Source organism: Colobus angolensis, unplaced genomic scaffold, assembly GCF_000951035.1.
Source record: "Colobus angolensis palliatus isolate OR3802 unplaced genomic scaffold, Cang.pa_1.0 Scaffold8, whole genome shotgun sequence".
Classification (NCBI taxonomy): Eukaryota; Metazoa; Chordata; class Mammalia; order Primates; family Cercopithecidae; genus Colobus; species Colobus angolensis.
The window spans coordinates 17,987,492-17,995,822 of record NW_012121820.1 but is presented as its reverse complement, the minus strand read 5'-3'; the positions used below and the strand labels follow the sequence as shown (position 1 = coordinate 17,995,822).

Sequence of the window (8,331 nt, the reverse complement as noted above, 5' to 3'; positions counted from 1 at the left end):
AAAAAAAAAAATACTTTTCCCTACTTTGACTAAATAAGGCAAAGCACCTTTCTCTGAAAAGTTCAACAGGGAAAGTATAATTTCCCAGGAGTTGCAGTGAGCCGAGATCGTGCCACTGCACTCCACCCGAGAGAAACTCTTCCTCATCTAAAACCGAAAAAAAAAAAAAAAAAAAAAACTTGTCCCTACCATAGGATGTTTCCTTTGGATGGGTAGGAGTGGACCCTCATGAAATCATTTCCATAGCCTGAAAACCTTGAAAGTCATTGCAATGGGCCTTTAATGCTTTTTAGTTGCTGACATGTAAAAATTGGGAGATTTCACATGCAAATCTGGATTTCTGGTTTTTCCTGAAAAAATGGAAGAGCTGGCCACACTGGACCCAAATTCCTGCCAGTCAATAATCAACTGACACTGAGTAGAGACGACTTCCTTTAGACAAGATACTCTGTCCCATTTGGTCTCAATCTCCACCATTCCCTATGGTTCTCTGAAATAGAATGTTGTTTGCGTTTACTGTTGCTCTCAGGTTGTTGCTTTATTTAGAGCTGATTTTTTCTCTATTTTCTATTTGGAGGTGAGAAAGCAGGGCCCTAGTGTTTGTTATGCCTACTGGCTTCAAACCTTGACTTCTGTCTGGCCCCTTGGTAGTTGGGTTTGCTGCCCAGAGTGACCAATAGTGCTATTCCCTGTGTGGCAACAGGTACTCAGTTTCCAGGGCTAAAGGAGCACACTAAACCCTTCTGTGGAGGCAGGAGGTGCTAGAAGTCTTCACTGGGGAGGGGACTTCAAGCTGAGACTCAAGAAGAAAATGGGTGGGGCTCAGGGACATTCCAGGTAGAAGTTACTGCCTGTACAAAGGCACATAGTGAGTAGGAGCAAAACTGTAGAAACTGCAGGCTATATGGGAAGGTGATTGGGATCTGGAGAAGGGGTGAGAGAGGTTGGAACACTGGTGGAGTTTAAATCATAAATGTCCTAGAATTCCATGTTTAAAATTTAGTTCTTGTCACGAAAGGGAATGAACTTTTGTGGCACCTGGCATATCATGAAATGTTACGTTAGATCTCTAGTTTATTTCTTCCATCCCTATTGAAATCGTGAATTATTAGAGATGGAAGGAGGGACCTGAGAGATCTATTAGAATCATTGAATGTTAGACTGGAAGGGGCCTTAGAAATTGAATTTTAAAATCCAGCCTTTTATGGGCGGGTAAGCCTGCTTTAAAGTGATTCAGCAGTAAATAATAAATAATGTGGAGGGAATAAATGAAACAAGATTGGCTCAGTAGTTGGCCGGGTGCAGTGGCTCATGCCTGTAATCTCAGCACTTTGGGAGACCTAGGTAGGCGGATCACCTGAGCTCAGGAGTTCAAGACCAGCCTGGGCAACATGATGAAACCCCGTCTCTACTAAAAATACAAAAAAATTAGCCGGGCTTGGTGGCTCATGCCTGTAATCTCAGCACTTTGGAAGGCTGAAGTGGGCGGATCACTTGAAAGATTGACAATATGTACACTCTACTTTTGTATGTGCTTGAAAATGTCCGTGACAAAAGTTAAAACATTCAGATTCCCAGAGTCTGAAAAAAAAATATGTAATGCCTCTTCTTCGAAAAGGGATGCAGTTATCTACTTTCATGTGCTTTACATATATCCTGAACCCTCCCAGGGGTCCCAGATTAAGTTTAAAATATACATTTATATTTCATTCTTTTGAATTTTACAGATTGAGAGGCCAAGATGCCAGAAGATGGATTGGTCCAAAATAAGAAAGCTAGTAAGTGATTCCATGAGGACAGAAATCTTTTGACTTTTAGCCCAAATTCTTATTACGCCTTTTTATCCCTAGATTGGGTGTTCACTTGGGAAGGGATCATAACTCATTCATCTCATATCACTTGGCTTCCAATACAAGGCCTGACTCCTAGCCAGCCTCAGTGTTGGTTAAAGGAAAGAGGACAAACGTGGATTGCAGACCATCCCTGGGAAGGCAGAGCTCTCATATGAGTCCCAGACTCTTTCAGAGACCTCAGTGCCTTTTGATGGCACTTTGTTGTTGAAGGTTGTGGAAAAGAAGCTTGGATACTTATTTTCTTCTTTATCAGAGCCATCCTACTGGAGAACACGTCTTTTAAAAAGCTTTTTATTGGCCAAGCACAATGGTTCACGCCTGTAATTCCAGCACTTTGGGAGGCCAAGGCAGGTGGATCACGAGGTCAGGAGTTTGAGACCAGCCTGGCCAATATAGTGAAATCCCATCTCTACTAAAAATACAAAAAATTAGCTGTGCGTGGTGGCAGGTGCCTGTAATCCCAGCTACTTTGGAGGCTGAGGCAGGAGACTCACTTGAACCCGGGAGGCAGAGGTTGCAGTGAGCTGAGATCACGCCACTACACTCCAGCCCGGGTGACAGTATGAGACTCCATCTCAAAAAAATAATAAGTTTTTTATTTGGAAATAATTACAGATTCATAGAAGGTTGCAAAAGTAGTTCAGAGAGGTTTCATGTACCCTTCACTCAGTTTTCCCTAATGGTAACATCTTGCATAGCTATAGTACAATATCAAAACCAGGAAATTGACATTAGTACAATCCGCAGACTTTATTCACATTTTCCCAGTTTTACATACATGCATTTGTGTGTGTATGTGTGTGTGTAGGTCTATGCAATTTTATCATGTGTGGATTCGTGCATCTACTACCACAATAGCTAGAACTGTCTGATCACCACAAAAATCCCTCGTGCTGTCTCTTTAGAATTGCATCCATTCATCTTCCCTTCCCCTATCCCTAACCACAGGCAACCACTGATCTATTCTCCATGCCTATAACTCTGTTATTTCAAAAATGTTACATACTTGGAATCATATAGTGTGTAATGATTTGGGCTTTGCTCTTTCCACTTGGCACAATTCCCTGGAGATTCACCCAAGTGGTTGCTGGTGTCAATAGTTTGTCCTTTTTATTGCTGAGTAGTAATCCATGGTATAGATGTACCATGGTATATTTAACCATCCGTTGAAGGACATTTGGGTTGTTTCCACCTTTGAACTGTTACAAATAGAACTGCTATGAGTTTTTTTTTTTTTTTTTTTTTTTTTTGAGAAGGAGTCTCGCTCTGTCGCCCAGGCTGGAGTGCAGTGGCTGGATCTCAGCTCACTGCAAGCTCCGCCTCCCGGGTTCATGCCATTCTCCTGCCTCAGCCTCCCAAGTGGTTGGGATTACAAGCGCCCGCCACCTCGCCTGGCTAGTTTTTTTGTATTTTTTAGTAGAGACGGGGTTTCACCGTGTTCGCCAGGATGGTCTCGATCTCCTGACCTCGTGATCCGCCCATCTCGGCCTCCCAAAGTGCTGGGATTACAGGCTTGAGCCACCGCGCCCGGCCACTATGAGTTATTTTATGACGTGGCCTTGGGTAATCATCTTTCTGAGCCTGGAAATAGTAACTACCACACAGGATGGCTCTGAATAGTCGATGAGGAGAAATATATGTAAGGGAACTGGTGCAGGGTTTGGCACAGAGTATATACTTAGTAATTTTTTTAAAACGATGGTTATGAAGAGATAATACTTCCTTGAATGTGTAAGTTCTAGTATGTAGTATTTTTAAAAGGCATAGGCATTGATATTATTATTAGTGTTATTAGTCTGTTCTCATGCTGCTAATAAAGACATACCCAAGACTGGGTAATTTATAAAGGAAAGAGGTTTAATGAACTCACAGCTCCACATGGCTAGGGAGGCCTCACAATCATGGTGGAAGACAAGGAGGAGCAAGTCACATCTTACATGGATGGCGGCAGGCAGAGAGAATGAGAACAAAGTGAAAGGGGTTTCCCCTTATAAAACCATCAGATCTTGTGAGACTTATTCACTACCATGAGAACAGTATGGAGGAACTGCCCCCATGATTGAATTATCTTCCACTGGGTCCTTCCCACAACACGTGGGAATTATGAGAGCTACAATTCAAGATGAGATTTGGGTTCAGATACAGCCAAACCGTGTCAGTTAGTCATTCTTGAACATCTGTGTATGTGTGATACTTTATTTACAGATGAGAAATTAAGGTCTAGAGAGATTAATTAACTTTCCTAGATTCAGCCAGTCCATGGCAAGATTGGGATTCAAACCCACGTTTAACATAGACAGTAGGAACCATGGAAGGACTTAAAGCAGGGGAGGGATGTGATCAGATTTGTGTTTTAGGAGACTTAGGGATGCACTGTAAAGAATATTGCTTTATTGCTGAACACTTAGAGTATTTCTGATTTTTCATTAAAATAATATGATAATCATATAGTGCTTAAAGCTTTTTCTGATTTCAAATTATAAGTGTCTTATTACTATCAAATCTATTTGGTTTCTGAGTTTGAAAAGGAAGCATTCTGATAGCAAGAGTTTGGATGGTAAGGGATACCAGTGGTTCCTTAAGCTATAATCCCAATAGAGGACTGATTGAAATATTTTGCTACATATTGCCACCTTTGTTTCTATAAACATGTGTTTGATTCATAGAACCTTAGGACAACCCCTTTAGTTCACAGATTGGCAAACTAAAGTTCAGAAAGTAGAAGTACTAGCCAGGGTAGAATCCAGGGCCCAGCAATGAATGAGAGTTGTAGTTGCTCTACATCCTCACCAGCACTTAGTATTTCATTTGACAGAGTCTGTCACCCAGGCTCAATGTCATTAGTTATTCAGAAAATTCAGTGCAGTGTTGCAATCCTAGCTCACTGCAGCTTCAAACTCCTGGGTTCAAACTGTCCTGCCTCAGCTTCATGAGTAGCTGGGATGACAGGCACGTGCCACCACGCCTCACTAATTTTTTTTGTGTGCGTTTTTTTGTAGATACAGGGTCTCGCTATGTTGCCCAGGCTGGCCTCAAACTGCTGGGCCCAAACAATCCTCCTGCCTTAGCCACCCAAAGTGCTGGGATTACAGGTGTGAGCCGCCGTGCCTGGCCCTACCTCTCACTTTCTCTGTCTATATACTGCCATATGCCTCTTCCCTTCCCTTCTTTTCCTTTCTCTTCCCTTCTCTTCCCTCCTCTTCCCTCCTCTTCCCTCCTCTTCCCTCCTATCTTCTCCTCTCCTCTCCTCTCCCCTCCCCTTCCCTCCCCTCCCTTCCCCTTCCCCTCTCCCCTCCGCCACCTCCCCTCCCCTTTTTCTTTCATCTTGCTGTGTCACCACCACCCCCTTTTTCTTTCCTCTTGCTCTGTCACCCAGCTGGAGTGTGGTGGCGTGATCTTGGTTCACTGCAACCTCTGCCTCCCAGGTTCAAACTATTCTCTTGCCTCAGCCTCTCGAGTAGCTGGGATTACAGGCACCTGCCACCATACCCGGTTAATTTTTTGTATTTTTAGTAGAGACGGATTTTGACCATGTTCGCCAGGCTTGTCTCAAACTCCTGACCTCCGGTGATCCACCTGCCTCAGCGTCCCAAAATGCTGGGATTACAGACATGAGCCACCATGCCCGGCCTCTTGGCTCTTTTTAAATCATTCCCAACTCTTTCATTTGCTTTTTGCAGTCCTATCTTCTGTTCTCAGCAAGGCTAGCTTTTTGATGTTTCTGGAATGACCTTCCCTTCTGAGATGGTTATTTTTAAAATCCCTTCTTTCCTAAGCTCTGCCAGTGTCTTCTCTGGCTGTCTTGAGTGTCTTTGAACGATTACATCTTTGCCTTGATCGCTTGTTTTAAAGTTCATTAAGCCCTTTGACTTCTTTGTTCATGATTATCATCTGTTTCGTGTTAGCTTTTTTTTTCTTTCTTTTTCTTTTTTCTTTCTTTTTTTTTTTTTTTTGGTGATTGTCTTTCATCTGCCGTTTGTTTTTCCTGTTTCCTGCCTCCCTCTCCTGCTTTTTTCGGTAACATATTTGTATAAGTCTGGTGCTATTTCTTTTTTACTATAACTCCCCTTTAGATGAAGTGAATTCTTCTGAACCAGCTACTTGTGGGATTGTGTGTGGAGAAAGGGCTAGAGTAGAATTCCAGGCTGGCAGGAATTCTCTTGGCTTCATAGTGAAGCTCCTTCTGACAGGTTTTGTGTGAGTATGTGAATTGGTTTAGCCCTTTCCTCTTCCGATCAGTTGGAGCTTGGCAGCTGCGGGGCTATAAAAATGGAACATCTGTGTGTTTCCCTGGTCACCCCACTCCCATACTTCTCCTTGGTGCCAGTGGGACCAGAGAGGCTCCCAGAGCCAGCCGGTCCATCACCATCCCAATGTTCTACTGAAGATGTGGTGAGTTGTGCCCTCAAGGTGCAGCCCCCTTTTTTGGAGAACTTCGAGTTTTGCCAGCTCTCCCTGAGGCCTGCAGCCGTAGCGTTCTCTACTGGCATTAACCTTCTGGATCTTCTCAGCACCCCTCATTGCCGCACAGGCTGATGTGATAGCTTGCAACTCTCAGCACCGTCACCTGTCACACTGTGGCCACTGGAATGCTTAACCCAGAAAGGCTGGGAAGTTAATGCCTCCAGGAGTAGCTCTCAAGTGGACACTTCTGAGGCACACTCCCTGCATTCTTACTAGGGTCCCCAGGACATTGGAGCCCCACTGGCCCACAGGGGTGACATGTTCTTGCACCTCTGTCAAAAAATAAAAATTTATAGAAGAGCCTATGATTATTCTCTTTAGCTGTGTTAACATAATGAATTATGTTTATATAATTAACCATCTTTGCACTCCCGGAATGATGTGTTATTTTTACAGGTACTACTGAATTCTATTTGCTTATATTTTAAGATTTTAAAAACAATATTTATAAATGAGATGAATCTGTAGCTTTCTGTTTTAGTGCAACCTCTGTTAGGTTTTAGTGTCAGTATTCTCACTTCATTACAATAATTTGGTAGTTTTCCTTCTTTTTAGGCTCTGGAACAGTTGAAGAAACATTGAGATTATTTGGAGTTGCCTATAAAACCTTTAGGACCTGGTGCTTTTTTCTTTTTAGGTGGTGGTGGTGGTGAGAGACCTCTTTTACAGCTTCTCTACTTCTATGACAATTAGTCTGTTTAGGCTGGACATAGTGGCTCACACCTGTAATCCCAGCACTTTGAGAGGCTGAAGTGGGAGGACTGCTTGAGCCCAGGAGTTCAAGACCAACCTGGGCAACATAGTGAGACCAGATCTCTACAAATTAAAAAATTAGTTAGTCATGGTGGTGCACACCTGTAGTCCCAACTACTTGGGAGGCTGAGGTGGGAGGATTGCTTGAGGTCAGGAGTTCAAGATGAGCCTGGGCAACATAGTGAGACCAGATCTCTACAAATTAAAAAATTAGTTAGTCATGGTGGTGCACACCTGTAGTCCCAACTACTTGGGAGGCTGAGGTGGGAGGATCACCTGAGTCTGGGGAGGTAGAGGCTGCAGTGAGCCGTGATCATGCCACTGCACTCTGGCCTAGGGGATAGAGTGAGACCTTGTCTCCAAAGTAAAAAAAAAAAAAAAAAAAGGAAAGAAAATCAGAAAATTAGTCTACTTAAATGGTTTCGGCAGGTCATGGTGGTTCATGTCCCTTGACCTCGGGAGGCCAAGGTGGGCGGATGACTTAAGGTCAGGAGTTGGAGACCAGCCTGGCCAACATGGTGAAACCCTATCTTTACTAAAAATACAAAAATCAGACAGGCACGATGGTGGGTACCTATAATCCCAGCTACTCAGGAGGCTGACACAGGAGAATCGCTTGAACCCGGGAGGCAGAGGTTGCGGTGAGCCAGGATTGTGCCACTGCACTCCAGCCTGGGCAACAGAGAGAGACTCTGTCTCAAAAATAAATAAATAAATATGTAAATAGTTTCTATTGGGGTCACTTTGGTAAATTATTTTTTCCTAAAAGATTATTCATAAAAATCTAGTATTTAAGTTTAAAAGACTAATTCAAATTCCTCAAAAAAAAAACCTCAGTTGAAACATGTCAGTAGGCTAGCTATGGCCTGTGAACTGCCATTTTGCAACCACTAGATAGAGAATTTTCGACCTGAAAGAGGCCCTGTGGATCCTATGCTGGGGGTTGCAACAGGTAACATGCCTGGCAGATGACTTACTTGTGTGAGGTGAAAACTTTAGTGAATTAGAGAGCCAATACCTCAACTAAAGACAAGCAAGTTAATTTTAAACAATATTTAAACCAAAACACTATGCAGGTCAAATAAAACTGTCTGCAAGTTCACTTGGCACATCATGTACCATAGCTCGTTTGTGGCCTCTGCCAGCCCAGCCTCCTTCCTCATAACCACACCTCCTGAACATCTCACATTTTAGCTATGTCTCATGCTGTCCGAATAGACCCTGCCCTTTCTTCATATATCTTTTTTTTTTTTTTTTTTTT

General features: G+C 43.1%; 1 protein-coding gene across 1 annotated transcript in view; it reads left to right on the top strand.

The window, feature by feature from the left end:
* Positions 1 to 8,331, top strand: part of CNBD2 (cyclic nucleotide binding domain containing 2) — an 89,405-nt gene that overhangs the window by 2,258 nt on the left and 78,816 nt on the right. Inside the window, exon 2 of the mRNA XM_011929123.1 lies at positions 1,728 to 1,778. Coding sequence (XP_011784513.1) covers positions 1,728 to 1,778 — 51 coding nt within the window. The remainder of the gene's footprint in view (positions 1 to 1,727; positions 1,779 to 8,331) is intronic.